The sequence below is a fragment of the Abrus precatorius genome, unplaced genomic scaffold (genome assembly GCF_003935025.1).
Source record: "Abrus precatorius isolate BTA unplaced genomic scaffold, Abrus_2018 Scaffold6, whole genome shotgun sequence".
Lineage (NCBI taxonomy): Eukaryota > Viridiplantae > Streptophyta > Magnoliopsida > Fabales > Fabaceae > Abrus > Abrus precatorius.
The window spans coordinates 14,419,841-14,440,363 of record NW_020874406.1 but is presented as its reverse complement, the minus strand read 5'-3'; the positions used below and the strand labels follow the sequence as shown (position 1 = coordinate 14,440,363).

The 20,523-nt window shown below is 27.2% G+C and overlaps 1 protein-coding gene across 1 annotated transcript; it reads right to left on the bottom strand.

Annotated features, from left to right (window-relative positions):
- Window positions 1–6,525: 6,525 nt before the first annotated feature.
- Window positions 6,526–7,838, bottom strand: LOC113869436 (FCS-Like Zinc finger 2-like). The gene is made up of 2 exons (XM_027505757.1): window positions 7,367–7,838; window positions 6,526–7,128 (listed from the first exon to the last, which is right to left on the bottom strand). The coding sequence occupies exons 1-2, from the start codon at window positions 7,663–7,665 to the stop codon at window positions 6,942–6,944; spliced, it is 486 nt and encodes a 161-aa protein (XP_027361558.1). The 5' UTR covers window positions 7,666–7,838; the 3' UTR covers window positions 6,526–6,941.
- Window positions 7,839–20,523: the final 12,685 nt, after the last annotated feature.

Below are 20,523 nucleotides of genomic sequence, written 5' to 3'. Positions count from 1 at the left end.
AGGCTTATGGAAGTTTATTATACATGCTTTCAAAAATTAATATGCATAACCCTATAAATATCTACTCCACCTTCTATTATTGTAGTTCCAGTAAAAAATACAATATTTTTATAATACTTTATGTTTAAATGAATACTCTCATGCTTGAACCTAAGTCACAAAAAAATGATGAAACTTATGTTCTGTACAAGTCTCACTTCCTTGTGAGACTGACTTATTCTAAGTAATAGAGATTACTTACTTTAACATAAAGAATGTTCATTCTTTAACAGAACATAAGTCACCCTAAAACTATAATTTATGTATAAAATACAAGTAATATTTTGATATTTTACGTAAAGAGGATTTTTTTTAAAGTTTCGTATTTATTTTAAATATAAAAAAAATAGATATTTCGGGTAAAAAAATAAATTGTGGTATAAATAGTATTGAAAAAAACTGAGTGCAAAAGTAATGGTCTTTGTACCCTGTGTATTGTCCTAGTCTTGGGCTGCTTTACCAGCTCTCTCTTTCGGTGTATGTAATTTGGGCTTTTCTTCTTCGGCCTTTTTGCATTGTAATTCGGTAGGCCTTTCGGCTTTTCTTCATAAACATAGGCTTTTTTTAGACATCCAATATTCGGAAATTCCAACTAATTCAATTGGATGAAATTTTTTTCGTGTTTACGTTCTCTTTTTCACCGTAAACTTTGGCAGTTTCTTGAAAAAAAAGAATGCTTAATCATATGAAGTTTTGAAATGATGGACAATTGGATCCAATTACGCAAGATTTTTGGTGTAACTTGGTGGAAAAATAGGGACCCATTTAAACTATACAAAGAGCATTTCACCGAGAAGTAAAGAAGACAGAAGAAGATAAAGAAAAGCATTCAAAAAGTTTTAGAAGAATAGGAAACAGAAATAGCTGTAGGTAAAAATATTTGTTTACGATGATATTAGAACCGATTGTATTGGAGTGATCACACGCTATGCAAATGGAAATCAAGTTCACTCGAAAAATCATAAGCTTGCTGATATTTTTTCAACTTTCTACTTCCTTTTCCCACTTCAAAAACTGAAACACGATTAAATACCTTTTATAGATTTTATTCGACTCTTTGTTTTTGCCGACATATTTAAATTAGTTTTAAAATCTACTCAAAATCTAGCAAAGTGTTTACGGTGAAAAATGATAATTCGTAAACAAATAATCCAAGAGTAATCTGGAGACTGGATTAGGTCCTCTTTAAGTTTTTTTAAGTGTGTTGTTAACGTAACAGTAAAATAGACGTTGCAAATTAAACAATTTAGTAAGAATAGTGAATATAAAAAGTCTAAACTGAAAGCAACAAATTGGAATTAAAATGCAGAAGGGTAAATGTACAGGAATGTAAATATGCTAGAATGTAAATGTGCGACTCCTCACAACGGCGAACAACGGCCACCGTGGGTCTCCTTGTAGCTGGTGTCTGGCGGTGCAGAGTTTCAGCGTTTCAGAGAAGTTAGATGCGGTGTTTGGGTGCAAAAAGTCGTCCCTTGTAAAATGGTGTTTTTAAATATTTATAGGTAGGAAGACCGTTCTCCTCCTTTTGCGGTCACTTCTTAGTAATTACCTTCAACTGTTGATGCCCATTATCCACGATTGTTTGTGATCGTGCTGTTGGTTGGGGCTTCTTTCATAACTGCTATCGCCCACGATTTTCTTTGCGTAGTGATGAATGTTGATGACTGCTGGTAGCCGCTTTTGAATTTTGCAATGACTTGACCTATCAAGACTTTTATTTTTCTATCTTTCGAGTATTTATGAGAGAATTCTAAGAGACTTATTTAGTGTTATGGCCTTAGAATAATTTCTCCTTGATTTCTCTTTTCGACTAATTCTGGAGTTTTGAGAACTTGTCATGGTCTTGTAGACTTAGAATATTTTCTTTGCTCAATTTGGTTTTTTGAGCAATTCTGGCGGAACTCTGGAGCTCAACTAGGTTTGTAGATTTAAAATATTTTTTGACCACTTCCTATTTTTCAAGCAATTCTGAAGGGAATTTGGAGCTCAACCAGGTTTGTGGACTTAGAATATTTTCTGACCACTTCCTATTTTTTGAGCAGTTTTGGATGTCAGTAGCTTGGAAATTCCTCAAAACTCTTCGAAAAAACCTTCAATTTTGTGAACTTGGAATATTTTCTTGTCTTTCAAGCAGTTTAGAGAAAAATTCACATTGTAACAAAAATCTCCTAAAATAGCTCAAAATATTTCCCTTTTAATAAAAACTAAAGGTCTTCGATAATCTTCCACTATTCTCTTATGTTCAGGCCTATTTTTTTCTCCTTTTTTACCCTCAAAATTTTATCGAAATGTAACTTCTTTTAACATGATTTTTAACTTAAAAAATTTTTCTTACCCCAAACACAAAGTTACTTAACAATATGGTAGCTGTTACCTCAAAAGAAAATAAAATGATAAACTTTAAAAAAAATAAAAATAAATAAATGAGTTGTGATGTGTTCTGAATATTTTTATTAATTTATATAATTTATGGAACAATTTTTGTCACAAACATTAATCAATATAATTTTATAGTATTAATTTTATATTTTTTATTATTCTTAATTTTATTAGTTTATTTTTTTATTAACATAATATAATATTTTTTTAATGAATATCCATGAATCTAGTTAATAAAATTATTAAAATGCTTTTTATCACATTGCTATCGAGAAGGAACCCAAGTTTTTTTTTTATTAGATTATTAGTTTTTTAATGTTTAGTATTATTTTTTAATTTATTTATTAGTTTATTTATATATTTCAATGTTAGACAAATATTAATAATACATTTTTTAACATACTTTTTTATACATCCTAATTATTAGATAAAAGTTATTAAAAAAAAAATATATATATATATATATATATATATATATATGTGTATTTCACTCTTAATTTACTAATTTTTATTTATGATTTAATAATTTTTATAATTACACTATTCTTACCGTTGAAAAGGAAATCAAGTTGCGAATGTTATTATTAAATTATCTTACTTTTATCTAGTAGACCTTTCATATATTACATAATTTTTCTGAAAAATATTTTTTTCTCTTGAGAGGTATATATAGTGTTTCATTTTTCATATTCTATTCTTTTGTAGACTATGGGATTATCTCCTATATAAACAAGGGAATCAAACTTGGTGAGATTTGTTCAACTCTATTTTCTCTCCCTTCAAAATCATTTGCAAACCATTTCAATATGAAAAGATTATTGGATGTAGAATTTTGTTGATCTTTGTATCTGCGAACCGAAATAAGATCAAATACCTATTTATAGATTTTACTCGAGTCTCTTTTTTGCCCACGTATTAAAATTAATTTTAAAATTTACCGAAAAAATTTTTCTAGACGCAAATTTATTTAACAACATGGTAACCGTTACCCAAAAAAAAAGAGGGAAAATCAATCTAGTAACCGTTAAAAACAAAACAAATAAATGAATTTTGGCGCATTTGTGATATTTTTATTAATTTTCTCGTAATTTTAATCATGAAAAAATTTGTTGTTGCAAATATTAATCAATATTATTAAATTTGTATATTTATTATTCTTAATTTTCATAGTTTATTATTATTTATTACTAGTATTTACATACTATAACAAAATGTTATGCGCTTCTCTAGTTAGTAAAACAAAATTAATAAATGTCTATTAAAAAATAATCAGGAACAAAATCAATATTTTGATCCTTTAATAATTAAATTTATAACAAATGCTAACAACAGTAGTTAAAAAATAAAAAAGAATTTTTTATTAAAAATATTATTGCTAAACTTCCATCACAAATTTTAGTGAATTTTAACGTAATTTTTAATGAAATTATTCATTCTACTAGACATTCTAACTTAATTTTACATTTAGGGTTAGTTTTTAAAAAAATTACATTGTGCAACAAATTAATCTTTTTCACTAACTTTATTTAAGTCCACAATTAACGTCTCTCATCAATCTTCTTACATGGCTTAGACGTTATTTACAATATAAGAAAAATGATGGATGGAACGTATTTGTTTTCGATGAACGTGTACGAAATAACATAACTGTATTCTGCTTAATTCCTAATTCTTGATTTATTTTTAATTTCGTTTACTAATCATAAGTTTTTCCTTTCCTTGCCATTTAATCACCACGTGCCCACTGATTCCTTAATCAGATCCCACTATCTTTCATCACATTTTTTGTTGTACGTCAGTGTCATAATCTCATTTAAGCAAATGATCCTGTCCCTCCTAATCAAATGGTGCAAGTGTCTGAATTTAGTGTTTATTTGGATGCGTGTTAATAATTTTTAAATTTTAATTTCATGTAAATATAGTTTAAAATCTATGTCAACGTATTTAGTAGTTTTATAATATAATTGATTTTATTTTAAATTTGTGTTTGAGTTAATATAATAAAATATAATTTTTTTAAACCAAGTTTTTTAAACATAAATCATATTATTTTAAACTTAATTTTAAGTAAAAAACTTATAAACCTTCATCCAAATATACTCAAATTTTTAAAGAAGTTCACCGTGACGCTCCAAGTTGAAGGAAGAAGATTTCATAGTTATAGTGGAGAACGACAAGAGGTGGGCAAGAGTAGGAGGCTGTATTTTGGCCATGAGAAGGCGTTTGGTGTGAGATTTTTGGTTGTTGCAGACTGTTTTTATAATTGCAATAGATATTATGCTGTGGTTGCTACATGTCTTTTCCCTAATATGAATAACAACAAAATTTTGCCAATTAATCAAAGATTTAGTTTTGTGGCTGCTATAGTTTGGAAAGTTTAATTGATCTATTGTGATGAAGTGCCTTCTAAGTATATTTCAAATTAGGTTATTTGTTTTTAATACCGTTCCTCGCCAATTGAACGAACACCTTATTTTTAGAGTTAAATTTACAAATTTGAGTGAGAAAAAAAAAACAGAGGATAATAATGGGTTAAGTCATGTTAGAGGACAAGTTAGTATTGTTTATGATTGAATTAACGAGGTTAGCAAAACAGGTATTCGAATAATTGAAAAACGAGACTAAATTAAAAAACTAAATAAAAAAATAAAATAAATTTAATTGATTAAAATACTAATTCTATGTATTTATTTATATTGTGAGAAACACGTTTTATTTAAATATTCTTTTACAAATAAGGTCTGTCGTTAGTGTTTGTTAAAAAAATTAATAAATAATTATCTTTATCGAAAATGCATTGAAAGCCATAATAAAAACACGCTAGTAACGTTTTTGGTAGTGTTTTCGTCCTTTATGACAAATATCTTTAAGCTATTGATTAATATTCATATGAATCATATTATTATTTAATCTTTGAAATTTATAATGTTGTCATGTACTGATTTTTTACTATGTACATTTTTTAAATGTCAGATTAATGAAAGGATATATTAATAACTTAAAAAATTTTATGAACTAAAATACTTAATAATTTTATAAAAGCTAAAATCAAAATTCAGTACATTTTAAGAAATAAAAAACAAAAAATAATACATTATTTAAAAAATATATATATACCACGTCTTATATTTGGAGGGGGGGCAAAGAATAAAGTTGCTTCCATTTCAGGTGGAGCACAGAACGCAACCACCGTTAATACGGGAAAGGGATGTTGCCGGTAAGTAAGTTAGCAGGGGAAACTCCTCATGTCTTAAGAATTAAGATATTTATAAAGAATATTTCTTTATACTTAAACGAAGTTAACGAAGCTCCGCATGGCGCTTCTGAAATGTTCGCCGTCCACCCTAAACATTCCGTCTTTCTTTTCTTTTTTCCATCAAATGAGAAAGGGTAGAAACATATTATTTAATTTTTAACATATTTTTAAATATTAATTAATTTATTAAAAACTATATAAAATATAGTTTTTATGTTTAATTTAATTTTTTCTCATTTTCTTATAATTTTTAGTTAATAACTTAAAGTATGTTAAAAAGCGTTCATAGTTTTTCCTCTATCTCCTTGCAATTTATAACACGGAAATATTATCTGAAATCGAACCTGCCTCTTCGCACTTTTTTTTTTCTCATTTTTAAATCCCTCCCGAGAAACTCTAAATTCATTTTCTAACAGTATTTGTTAAATAACGATAGAGGTTTAATTCGTCTCACTCTCACCCACATGCAGCGAGGATTCAAAGGGAAAATAACATTTAACCTGCATATAAAAGTTTTTTTTCATGAATTACAAATAATAAAAATATATTACATTTTATGTTAAACTATTTTAAATTTATAAAAAAAAATATTTACTATATTTTATAATAAAACAATTCATTTTAAGTTTCTTAATGTCTTAAAAATATTAAGATTTGCATTTGGTACTTTATAATTTTCTATTCTCCTTTAATAAGGACGACATAGTTTGTTTCACACCTCAAAATTTCACATGCCTCTTCCGTTTCGTGGTGGCATAGCGTTTTTCGTGCTGCGGGCCAAACCTATGGAGCATAGAAATGCCCGTCCTTGCAACCTTTTCTTTCTTCATGGATCTTAATTTTTTTAAAATCTCAGAGAAAAGAAGAAAAATATAGCAATTGATGCTTATAAATTACAGCATAAGCTCGTATCAGTTTCTTCGTTAAAACTTTTGAAAATATAGACCCCACAACATCCACATGAAATAAAAAAGGAAAAAACCAAAACCTTGATATATATATATAATATAAAAACCCGAAAAATGAGCCATTTCGCAGAGCGGATCCCACAAGCAACGAACTTCTCTACACGTATTACCATATACAGCTTCATGAACAAAAATTTCTCTTGAGGGGGATCTCGTTTCTCTTGACCCTTCTTCGTGGAAAGAAAGTAAAAACTTCACTTCTACTTTTCTTTTTTGTTCATTCTTTTTCCCCTTTTTTCGAGAACGCTGCAGTTACACTGTTCTCTCTTATAAGCCTATTTCAATTCAAGTCTCAACTAAGCGGCAGCAACCGTCCCTGTACGAAAGGAGTAATCCTGGGCCTTGTTTGGGGAAGCAGATTTTCTTTGCTCCTTTTTTCTCAAAGCCTTCATTGAAGAAGAAAGATTCTTATTCTTCTCCTTCGCTTCGTCTATCTCTATTTGTTCTTGTCTACACTCTTCGCTACAAAAAGGCGTGTCCCCTCTGCAATAAGTTTCACAATTAACACCGCCATCAGAAAAGCAAACACACAGAGATCTAATCAAATTCACAATTAAATTACAATTCAAAACCAACCCAGTGAAGAAAATGTAAAAAAGATTGTTTTTATAGCAGATCATAAAAAAAGAAGAAAGAACGACCCTTTAATTGGCATATGAATATTGATCTAGAATTCATAATCACGATTAATTAATATTATTAATTAGAGGAAACAACGAACCTGTACATGAAGATGTCTCTATTGTCGCCAAGTGGCTTCTTGCAAAGAAAACAAGCATCAAGAAAGTGGGGTTGATGATCTTCAAATCTGGCATCATAAAATCTCCCAGATCTTGGCGAAGAAATTGAATGGCCCCTGACGCCGCGGTTGTAAAAAGTGGCGTAACCCAGAGTCCTAGAGACAAAACCATGCTGGAAATGGAAGTGACTGTGGCCAGAATGTCCAGGCTCAATGTAAGCCAAGGAAACCAAACCATCATCCTCTTCAAAGAAACAATGTCTCTTGGTGGAAGCGGCCATGACTAAAAGGGTTTGGCTTTAGAAACTGAAATGAAAGAAATGGTCGTGTCGTATGATTGTGGAGGGAATGAAGAGTGATTGGAGAAAATAAGAGAGAAGGGAAGGGGGGTCTTATAAAGTGGTAGGTGAAGGCTTTTGGTTTTGTGTTGTTGGTTGAATGAATGCGGAATTGAGAGGGGATATAAACAGCGGCAGGTTACAACTTACTAGAATCCGTCCCCGTGAATCCATTGGCTAAAAAAACCTGCATCAACCTTTTCAAAATTATTTAATTTAAGAATTGAATAATTGGAGGGGCACCCAGTTGCGAGTGAGGATGGGGGAAATTACACCAATGCCACAAGGGCGATTAAGTTGTGGCATTTTTGTGGTTTGAAGAGAATATGAGGGTCTGAAACGGAGGAGGAGGGAAAGATCTTGCAGTTCCAATCTCCGAAGTGGTGGGTCCCAGTTGCGACCAAATCGCACATGTCTCTCTCCTCCTTGTCCTCTCCACGTCAAATTGTGCTGAGGGTGTAAGGAAAGTCGTGACCCAAACTCGCGCACAGCGCGTAAGTGTAACGGTCACACCGCCCATCTCCTACTTCTACACTCTTTTACTGTGATTTTTTTCATTTTTCTGAGATCTAATTAATACCTGCCTCTCACATTCAACGCTGATTGAATTCTAAGCCCAACTAACCTCCTCTTCTCAATTACTACTTTCTATTTTATTTTAAGTAATTAATCTTCATTTTTTCTTTTCATGTTTTGATCATTTTATTTCTGATTTATATTTTATATTAATTATTAAAATCCGTGGTTAAATATTAGTAATTAATTATTAAAGATACACATGACTTCTTAATAAAAAACAAGTAAATTTTTTTTTCTACAAAAAAAGACTTCAAGTCTAATCAAACAACTAGAATTTAATACTCTAGGAGTTAGAGATATCTGGACAGAAATGACAAGAAGGGAGAAGAGGGTAATCTAGCTAAACACAAAGGCCATGTCATTTAACTTCAAATTTTGCATTGATTGTTTTTTTACGTACAAAATTAAATCTAATAAGATTAATTTGTTTTAACAGATATCTAATGTTAAAAATTAAAAAGAAAAACTTATGAATATTGAAAATAATATTTAAAATAAGTTGAAGAGCATTTTTATTCTGTCTTTAAATATAGTTTAAAATTCTTTTCTATTTGTTCTGAACACTAATAATAATATTTGCATCTTAATAAGAAATACTAAATATATTTTTCTTTTGTTTGGATACTTAACTAATTTAAACGTAGTCATATCAACAATAATAGTGTTAAACATATTAAAAATAAAAATAATGATTATAAGTAATAAAATTAATCATGCTTTTAGTTTGTTTGCGATTTTCCAAAGTAGATGAATAAAAAAAAAATAAAAAATCCCCTTACCAAATTTACATTTTTCTCTGCACACTCTATTACAGTACTCAAAAGCAATACCATTACATCACAAAAAATAGGTTAAGTTAATGAAATTAATTAAAATACATTAATAATAATTTATTATACATGAAATATATTCATTAAATTTTATAATAATTATTTTAAAATACATTTATAATTAATTAATAATATAAAAATTTAATTTTCTTGATATGTATTATGAGTACATGTTAATAATAGTTGATTAAAATAGACATTTTTACTATCTCAATTTATAAAAATATTTAATACACATTTTTATAAAAACTATATTAAAATTAAACTACATGTTAATTATCACGAGAACGATTTAAATTATTGCGCGTATAATTAACTTGCAAGTTATGCCTGGAAGTTAACTTGATTTTTTCAAACTAATCCAAACACATTCAATTTTTATATATGATTTTAAAAAAAAAAATTAAAAAAATGAAATTTTTTACAAAATTATGAAAATATGATTTTTTTTGAAAAATTGTCATTGATAATTTTTGGCCAAAAATCACCGCTGACAACTTTTTTTATATATTTTTAAATATTTAATTATTTTTTAAAAATTGTCATTGAAAACTTTTGAAACTTTATTATTTTTTTATCTATGAATATTTGTACTATACCAAAAATTAACAATTTTTAAACTTTATATTCTTGAAATTTTATAAAAAATTTCATATTTTTATATTTTAAAAAATAAAAAACATATAAAAAAATGTAATTCATCATGATTCCTTCCTACTTTTCGCTCCATTCAACGCTTGACATTAACCGGCGGGACCTTTTCTACTGAGAAAAATGATCCATCAATAATTAATTTCATATGTCAACATTAAAAAGAAGAGTTTCTTTTTTTTTTTTCTTCAAAATAATACGTTGACACCTATATATTAAGCGTTAAATGAATAAAATAAAGAAAAATATGATGAATAATATGATTAAAAAAACTAAAAAAAGGGAAAAAAGTAAAAATAGAAGTACTTTTTCTCCTTCATTTTACATTAGATCGTCATTATTAATGATGTGCTATTCAAAAACCGAGCCAACCATGTTTAAATAGCGGTACTTATCTCGGTTGACGGTGAACAAAATTTATTTGCTCTTTGGGATTTTGAATCTTTTGACTGAGAAAGAAAATAATATAGTTTTTCCCTATATTTCATAAATTTTCTTATTCTTATTTATGTTATAATTTTTGAAATTTTAAAACTAAATTATTTTTTCAAATTATACTCGTTTATAATATATAAATGGTTATTTTAACAAACTACTATAAATATATTTCTCAACAGCGTATATAAAATTATTTTGTCAAAATACCAAAATTCACTCTAACAATATTTACATTTCAAAGGAAATAGCTTAGCTCATCGATCAAGGAATGCCTTTTTATGTTTTAAAACTCTATTTCATTAGAAAAAAATAAATTTTTCATGCGAATCATATTTTATTGCTCAATGCATTTTTAATAATCATTTGTTTCAACTCTACAAGAAAAACAAAGAAAGAGAAGAATAAAAAATAAAAGTCCAAAATAAAGAAAAGCCTATGGAGAAAAATGTTCTCTTCTTTTCAATGAAAAACCTACCAACTGCCAAAACAATATTTCAATTAAATTATTTATTATTCAATGTACATATAATTATACGCGTTTAATATAAATGATCTCATGCGATAAAATTTTAAAAATATATTAAAAAACCATTATTTATGGTTATTTTCTTTTCTTTCGTCATAATAGATTCCCATAAAATATATGTTTACTTTGAATATAACTAGGATTCATTAAAACATGAACACAAGTCACGTCTAACAACTGTTCAGGTAACTGAGCAATAATAACGTGAATACTAGACTTGCATCTCTTTTTTATTGGGTCCATATAGACTTTTATGTCTGAATCTGAAATTACAAATTTATTGGAAGCAGGGCAAAGAGGTAGGGAGGACGCGCCAGAAGTGCGAGTAGGAAATGTAAAACCACCTAAGTGCCCAATTGTACGTGTACTACTACTTTCCTGCTCCAAAACCAAAACCCACGGTTCCGCTTTTTCCCTGAACCTTGCTTCTCACTCCAGTTCCCTTACGTCACCAATTCCCTTACCTTTTTCCCAGATTCTTTCGTCGTTTTCTTTCACAAACATAATGGGCCCCATTTTGCTAAACTCGAGGCTTGGGGCCCACCAAACTGACAGCATAATCATGATGATGGCGTGGCCTCTGTTAAAATAATTTTAATGCTGTTTTCGGGATTTGTTTACTATTATTATATGCTCAATGCAAGTGATGAATTGAACAGAACTACGACCACTGTTCAGTGTTCCCCTCTCAGCCTTCGACACGGCCCATTCTGCTCAGCCACACACTTCTACCTTTCAACACGTGTTACGCTACGTGGCTTCATCTGACACACATCGCTTTCTTATGCTGCCACGTGCCTGTAACGGACAGATTCATTTTTTTCCTGCTCCCTCATTCACGCTCCTCTGATTCCTTTATTGGCAAATCAGAAACAGAAACGCCGATCATCATCCTCTACTACGTGAAAGTTTTTGCACACCCATTCACTTGTTGACCCACCGTCCGATCTTCCCTATTAATTCTGATCATCTTTAAGTATTTAGCTGCGTTTAAATAAAGCGCGTTGATTAAATGTTTTTTTTTAAAAAAACATTAAAGTTTACTTTATGAATTTTGTTGTCAAATTTATTAAAAATTGTAATAAATTTTATTTATTAAAGAGTTTATACTTTTATAAATAAATTAATAGAATTACGTTATGTACAAAACTATCTATTCTTTTACTTTTTTTATCTTCACATTTTTTTAATGATATTTTTAAGAAAATTTTAAGCTCTTCTTTATCTATAATGAAAATACCTATAATAACACTCACAATTAAGTAAGTATTTAGTATAGAATAATAAATATTATTTAATATTTTATAATTAATTTTTTTATTTGTTTTTTTTATTTTTTTATAGGTAAATATTAAACTTTATAGACTTATCAAGTCAATCTTAAATTAATTATATAGTAATTTAAATAATTAATTTTTTTTATAGGTTCTTTAATCTTAATTATGATATTAATTTGACTGAATAAATAGTTAATATCTTTCGTTCTAAGATAAAGTCAATAGGTTATTTGGTATTTTTTTTTCTTAAATAAAGTTAAAATAATACTCAGTTCCTTTTAATTTTAGAAATAATCGAATAAAACTTTATTTGATATAGTATTATTTGTTTTTGGATAAAGTTGAATAGGCAGTTGACATTTTTTATTTTTAAATAAGATAAAAAAATATTTAATTCCTTTTAATTTTGAAAGTAACCGAATAGGATACATTATTTTAATTATTTAACAATTTATATAATTAATTTTACTAAATATATTAATTCAATAAAAATTATAAAATTCAAATTTTAACTATTTATAAAGCCTTAAAAACTTTTGCAAGTAAATTTTTTTAATATTATTTCTTTGGTCGCTTTCAATTTAAAACATTTTTCTTTCTCTATTTTTATTGTTGAATCAAAAGAAAAAAACTCTGAAAAGTGAATATTAAACTTTTAAATTTATTTTAAGTTATTAAAAAGATATAAAAATTTAACATGAAAAGTATTTTATTAGTTTATCTTTAGTTTTTTTTATTTTCTCTTTTATTGTGCTTAAAGAATTATTATTTAGTAAAAGAAAAAATGATTTTAAAGGTCAAGCCATATTTTGATTATAAAAATACTTTATAGTATTTAATATTATTAATATATTAAAAATTTTATTATAGTCAAAATTTTATATATACTTTTATACACATATATAACAAATTTTATGTTATTATATATCTTTTAGATATCTATTAAAAAATAATAATCTCGTATTTTAAGATTTTAATATTAGATTCCGGTCCAACGGATTTGTTGACTTAGCATGATAATAAATTTCAAACAATCATTTGACTGGTAATAAAACAGCCTTTGTGAATGTGACTATTCGATTGGACTGAGCCGTGTTCGAGATGATTTAATCATTTGAGAAGCTATCACAAAATTATAATGAAGAAAAATGCTTTGAACTCAAATTATCATAGTAGAATTAGTATTATTTGATATATTTTAGGCTTTATTTTCTTTTAAAAATACTCAATAAATTAGTATCATTTGATAAAAAAAATATTATTTTTTAAAATAATTAAAATAAATTCTATTGTACAAAGCAGAAAAAATAATTTTACTGTATTTTTTTAAGTCTTTCGTATGAAGTAAGAATATTTACTCTAATCATATTTAATTTTATCTTAAAAAATGAATATATTATTTTTCTATAAAAATAAAATATTTTAAAAACTTTAAAATATTAGACGTTAATTAATTCAAAATAGAAAAATATTTTAGTATTAAATGTAACAATAAAAAATTATTTTATTTAAATTTTTACAAAAATAAAAACAAATTAATAGAGATTAATTTAAAAGATGTGTATTTTTATATAACTAAAATAAAAATTAATTTTGAAAATATATATTTTTTAAAAATTATTTATTTATTTAAACTTTATCACGATGAAACTAGCATTCATATAATAATATGATGTGAATTACCATTTATTTAGTCACACTTCTCTCAATTAATAGTGAGATTATTTTAAAAGAATTTATAAAATTAAATTCAACAAAAAATTAAAAACCAATTTTAAAAGATAATAAATTTTAAAGATTATTTATTTATTTAATTTATATAAAATTAAAAATTAAATTCAAAGAATAACTACTTTTTTAAATTTTTTCACGTTGAATCTAGCATTTTATATAATAAATATGATGTGAATCACTGTTTGTTAATTATAAAATTATTTTAATATTTTTTTAAGGATTATTTATTTATTTAAGTCTATGTTTTATTATATTTAAAATATTTATTTTAATTTAAGTAATATAATAATCCATGTCTAATAAATAATTTTTATTTGAATTTAATTATAAAAACTAATTATCTATTAATTTAAGTGTGTGTAGAAAATTAGTTATATGCCCATTTATTTAATTTTTTAAAATAATTATTATTGTTTTACAAAACTTATAATCATTAATTTAGAATTTTTGTTGACTACATATAATTTTAACCTTAACTTATTACGGGTATTTAGAATATATTATTGATTGAATTAACATTATTATAATATTCTGCAAAAATGTCATGTGATTTTTTTAGTGAAATAAGATTGGTAGTATAAAATAGATTTAGAGTTACTCTACGAATATACAAGAGTACAAAATGAGTAAGAAAAGGAAAAATCAAAGAACATAAGATTTGTTTCAAGAAAGAGAAAAATTTGAGAAACAAATATCCTTTTTCATTTTAGCGTGAAATAGACAGTTCAATTAAGTAAAATTTTGTATTTTTACTTAAATAAAATTTTTTAATTTAAGTAAAAATGTAAAATAATTAACCGAATGTCTAGTTCATTAAAAAGGATATAGGTAAAAAATTAAGACCTAGTAACACGAAAAGAGTTTGAGATTCTTTCACATTTTAGCACTAACTAGATCATTTATTTAAACAAAATCTTATACTTTCATTTAAACAAAAACAATAATGAGAGAAAATCTGGTCCCACAATAAAAAAATATTTTTAATTTTTATATTGTTACAAGTGTCACCCTTAGTTATAAAAATTTATAGTATAAAATTCAACATATTTATAATTTTAAGTTCATATTTTATTTTGTATATAATTTTAGTTTCTTTAATTATAATTATTCATATTTAATTTGTACACTTTTTTAATACTTAATAAAAATAAATCAGTGATCTTCTATTTCATTCAATAATTAAAATTACAATGAAAACATTGTATATATATAAAATTAATATAATCAACGTCATATCATAAATTTCTTACATTTTTATTAATTATTGAGCAGAATTTTAGAATGGATAATTTAATTTTAATAATTAAGAAGTTATAAAACAACATAGATAATTAAAATACGAGTTGTAAAAATATAATTAAGCCCGTACATTATTGGACGAGTTGAGCGCAGCAAGGTACGTAAGTAACTGTCTTTAAATAAATAATGTGACTTGATTTGATCAACAATGAGGGAAGAGGGAAAACAAATAAATAAAAAATATTTTGGAAGGCTAAAAATGTTCTATAAATATAGATGTGACGAAAGGACACCAAAAAAAGAGAAGATGGTAAAGTTACTTTATAAAGAAATTAAGATGGTGGTTGTAGAGTAGTCCATCCACTTGGGCTAGCTAATATCCCGGGAGAGTATATTTTGCTCATAGTTTCTTCTCGGTATTCAATATTTCAATTATTGGAGCAACATGTGCAACTATTTGGAACATACTGTATAGTGATATTTCATATTAGAGAATTAATGTAAAGTGGAGGTGTTTGCATCATGGACCTATGCATAACAAAAGGAGGATAAAAGTTATGATTTAAAACGATGAATTATAAAGCTGGAAATCCTTCCTTGATACTAGTAGGAGTAGAGTTAGACTTCATATAAAACACCAACTTGAGGTGGGGCATGCCTTGCCAACCCCGAGAATCCTCCATAAATACAAGTTACATATAATTAGGGATAATCTTGGTTACTGCCACAACAGAAGATTTTATTAGATTATTACATGATTAAAGAGTGAAACTTTCTTGAATTAATATATGAGCAATTATTTATTAATGTTTGTAATTGTACTAGTAAAGGTTCACTAACGGGTGAAGGCAAAGCAACTAAAGCTAATCAATATACTCTGTCTTTCGTCTCTCTTTTGCTGTTCTTGTACACTTTACCTTGTATTTTTTAGTGAATTTTGTGCGGGGAAGAATCGCATATGGCTGACAGCTCGACATGTAACAAGTGAGAAGAACCAAATCATAACTTGAATTTTTAACTATTTATTTAGTTGGATCCCAAAACCATTTCCAAACACACATGCTAATCGCCCATTGTCAATTTCAGATGTCCCCAAAAGTAGAGGAAAATCGGGCACATAGTTTGTTCTTAAGGAGGAACATAATGATGAATGCGGCCAACCTAAAACTTCTAGAAAATTGCTGACATCAATTCAACAAGTAAAAACTATAAAATATTTTTAAAATAAAAGTATTTTAAAAAAATTAAGGATTGTTTAATCAAGATACTTACAACTTTTACTAACAATATCTATACATTTATGCAAAAACGTGGCTTAGAGAATTTTTAGCTCATGTCTTTAAAATATACAAAATTTCACGAAAAAAAAAGGATATCACGGTTTGTGCATATCGATTTTGGAGTTTAAAATATTTCTTGATTTTTCCGTTATTTATTTTAAATAAAAGTTAATAAGTAGAGATTTTAAAAACAGTTGTCCCCCCTGAGGTTTAGTTAATTTACATGATTGTGAATAATATAATAAATGTGTGAATTTTTCGTTGTTCGAAACAAAAATAGATAGTAGAGTGTGCAGTAACCAAGCCCACACTAAGTTGATTTTTTATATTTTTTTGGGCAGAACCCACACTAAGTCGTTACACTGTGCGGCTAGATTTGTTAGGCCACAAAGTCAATTGACGGATAGGAAATTGAAGAAGCACAGTTTAGCTTGATTGGACTTAAGGTGAGCGACGAATCTGTTCTTAGGCCCAATAAAAAAACAAAAAGTTGGGCCCGTGAAATTAACCTGTCTAAGCTTTATTTCCCAGCAATCCTGTTAAGGGAATGCTTTCTGTCCACCTATTTTGCTAATTATACTATTTTTTTGTAACTTTTAAAATATAATTTTTGAAATATACTTGTGAAAAATAAATTTTAAAATTTATTTATAACTAGTTCTAGAATTTAATTTTTAATACAACACACTTTTAGAAATCAAGTTAAGGAATTGACAAGAAAAAGAGTGTAAGCATAAAAAAAAAAGATGATGCAAAAAACAACTACCTTCGATTACTTGAATCATGCCCAAAATCTGATACCCCCCTGCCCCCTAAAAAAATTCATTTGTTGGCACTATTTTGAGTAAAAAAAGAAATATTATGTTTGGTTTAAAGAAAAAGAAGAGAAAGAAAGGAAGGAGGAGAGTTTTCTTTTATGGGAAGGAACGATTTCCTTATTTAGTTAGCAAAAAGTGTTAACGGTTTATATAATTAGCAATTTATTGTATCGGTATTTTAAATTTAAGTAAAATTTAAAATTGAAACATTTATGAAATATAAAATTATAAAATATGTATAATACTTTTAAGCTAAAAAGATACTCCAAACGAAAATATTTAAGATGAAAAAAATATGCGCACTCAATTTATATATAAAATTAAAAATTAAGAGATTATTTGTTTTTATTTAAGAACAGTATACTAACAGAAGTAAGAGATTAAAATCATTTCCTATAATATAATTAGTTACTAAACATGAATTTGAAAGTAATTAATTTGAAAGCATAAAGAGTTGAGATTCAGATTAAAGAGAAAATTCCAATAAAAATTGAAAACAATTAATTAGAAAGTATAAACAGACAAAACTTGAAAGGAAAAACGAAGATATTTTTGACGTAAAAATGAAAGCAGTTATTTTAAGAATTGAATAATAATAATAATAATTCAATGAAAAATCATCTCAAATTTTTGAGTGAACAAGTCCTTTGTCATATCTCACACTGGTTTTTATTTGTTTCTCAACATATTTGGCATTAGTTTAGGAGCAACGTTTGTGCGACGCAACTGCATGAATTTTTTTTTTTTAATTTGTGGTGTGAACCGAGGAATAGAAACGTGAAAACATTAATTGGTGATGGGATCCTAAATTGTGTTAAATGAGCTAGCGAGGACCAAGTGTGCTCTTCATCAGTCCCAGTCACGAAGATGCCACTAAACTAATCAACCCCCTTTCTATTTTCTTCTTGAATGGGTATTGGTCTTCGGCCACTGATGCAATGTTGTACCCAATTCACGAACCACGAGTCTCTGACTCCTGAATTTCAATGTCTCTGCATAGGAGTTACGTATTAAAATATACGGATCAAGAAATTTCTCTTACTTTGACAACACTTAAAAATGTCTTCTCCAAAAATTGGTTGGCAAATGCTCATAAAAGAAGATACCAAAATGATGTCAATCTAGCTACTCAGTACTACCCACCTAACAAAAAAGAAAGCAAGAATGCAAACAAAACTGTACTGGGCAACTTGCTATTTACAATTCAACTCCATGATTCCTAACTCATAGCTGCAGCAAGAGTACCCTATTAATCATGCATACATGTATCATTGTGATTTTACAAATCATGTTTGCCCAACGCCACTGACTTTGACCCATTCATATCAAGGGCCCCTTTTCATCCAAAATTTCAATTGCATATTTCAAGATTTGTAATTAGTGACTTTGTTATTGAATCTAACCCTCAATGACAGTCTTCCATATTTTGTTGCCCCCTCAAGCTTTAGTATTATTAGACATTAGATGTGAACCATTACCATGTGATGCTAGGGAAGACTCTTTCTTTACATTGCATGGGGTGCCATGTATTATTGGGAACGATTGACCCACAAGCTATAAATGTCAATTTGATACACAAGACTGTCTTTTCTCGCGCCTATCCTCTGGGCGTCTGAAATGAGGGCGCACCCACACACTGACCCGACTTGCTTAATTAGCTTCATTTTCATTTCAGTCATAAATGCATACTGATAAAGTCTTTTCGAGGGGAACAAAACAAGAAAATCATACTCATTACCAATTGCAAAAAATAAATCTGATATTATGACGGTAAGGGCTCTTTTGGGAGCAAGAACATTAATTAATTGGTTTATGACTCTTAAGTCCTAACAAGAGGGTGATTTTTCTGTGCTCCAATTTCAATTTATTAGCAGAACAAGAAATTACCCCCTTCTTAAAATCTTGATCGTTTTATTAAAAAGTGTCTTTTTGGTGACTAATTATTATTTCTGTTGTCCAATTTCAATTTTTTTGCAATTATTAATTATTATTATTATTGATTTGTATCAACTGCATCACAAATTTAAGTTATCTTTCTGGTCTGGTGGTGACTGGTGTGAAGTCTCTGCTAATGTTAATTTTTGCAGTTGTGGACGTACGATATTTCTCACCTTCTTTACCTATTGATTCAGTCCACTATGACTAAGGCTTGTGTTGCTTACCAGTTTAGAGGGTCACAGACAGAGTAACCATGGGACAAGGGTGATGACTGATTAGACAAAGCATGAAGTGGGCTTAACATGTCGGTGGTGAGACCAATAAAATATGTTCAAAGTTGTGAAAAAGTTAAGGTATTCTTTTTCTTGAGTGAATTGAGGGAAGAATTCAAATGCGGATGGAATAGAAAACTGCTTTCCATGACATTTTTGCGTGTCTGCCACATTTGTTGAATAATTAATAGTTTGTTTTGATTAAAGTTTATTAAAATTAAGTTTAAATCGTTAAATATATTTAAAATATGGGTACAAATAAAATTATATTATATATTTTATTAATATATAATTTTTATTAAAAACTACGAGAATTAATTTTACAACTATGAAAAATGAATCTTAAATAATTTTCTGATTAACAATTTAACATAAACCAATATTTTTATTCAATAACATATACCCAAGCTCAAGAAAAAAATTAACTCGAAATTAAACGAGGAACAAAAACTCTAAGGACACTTTTTGAATTAAAAAAAAAGAATATTTTTTATTAAATTAACTATTAAGAAAGTGTATGTATATAGCATGAAAGGAGAGAAAATAATTTTTTTTCTGAAAAAAATCAGTTCTTTTAAAATGAGATAATTCATCATTTGTATACTTTGATAAAAAGAATTACATTTTAAATTGTCATAAATTATTGAATAAAAATTATAATTTTAATTAAAAAAACTTAAAATTTGGTCATTAAAATAATCTCTATATATTAGTGAGATAAGCTTATTCACCAAATAAGTTATATATTAGTTAAAGTAGCTTATAAATACAGTCAATATTAATATTCTTAACTTCTATTTTCTGCTTAGGACTATTTTTCCAATGATTTACTTGCGTGTATTAGATGGTTTTTTTTGGGGTATATTTTTAGGGAACGATGAGTGAATATAATTCTTTTAAAATACTTTAAACTTCCTTTTAATAGTTCAGTGTATTTTTGTATTTTAACTATTTGTGGATATCAATAATGGCTTATTTCCTTTAATTAATTAGCCCACCCCGTGAAAACCTCTTTGTAATTTATTTGATTAATAGCGTGAATCTTGTTATATACACTTCACCTTCACCTTCGAGATAAGCTGACAAGTGTGCCATTTATTTATCACAGAAAAGAAAATCTGACAAAACTTTAATAAGTTTCAGATTAATTTGATATCGATCAAGAACTAAACTTTGCAAAAGTGAATTATGATACTCCTTCAATGAAATGGTAGGATTC

Coding starts and splice junctions, on each gene's coding strand:
- LOC113869436 (XM_027505757.1), bottom strand. CDS start 7,665: ATGGCCGCTTCCACCAAGAGACATTGTTTCTTTGAAGAGGATGATGGT. Junction 7,129..7,366: donor AGAGACATCTTCATGTACAG/GTTCGTTGTTTC, acceptor AACTTATTGCAG/AGGGGACACGCCTTTTTGTA.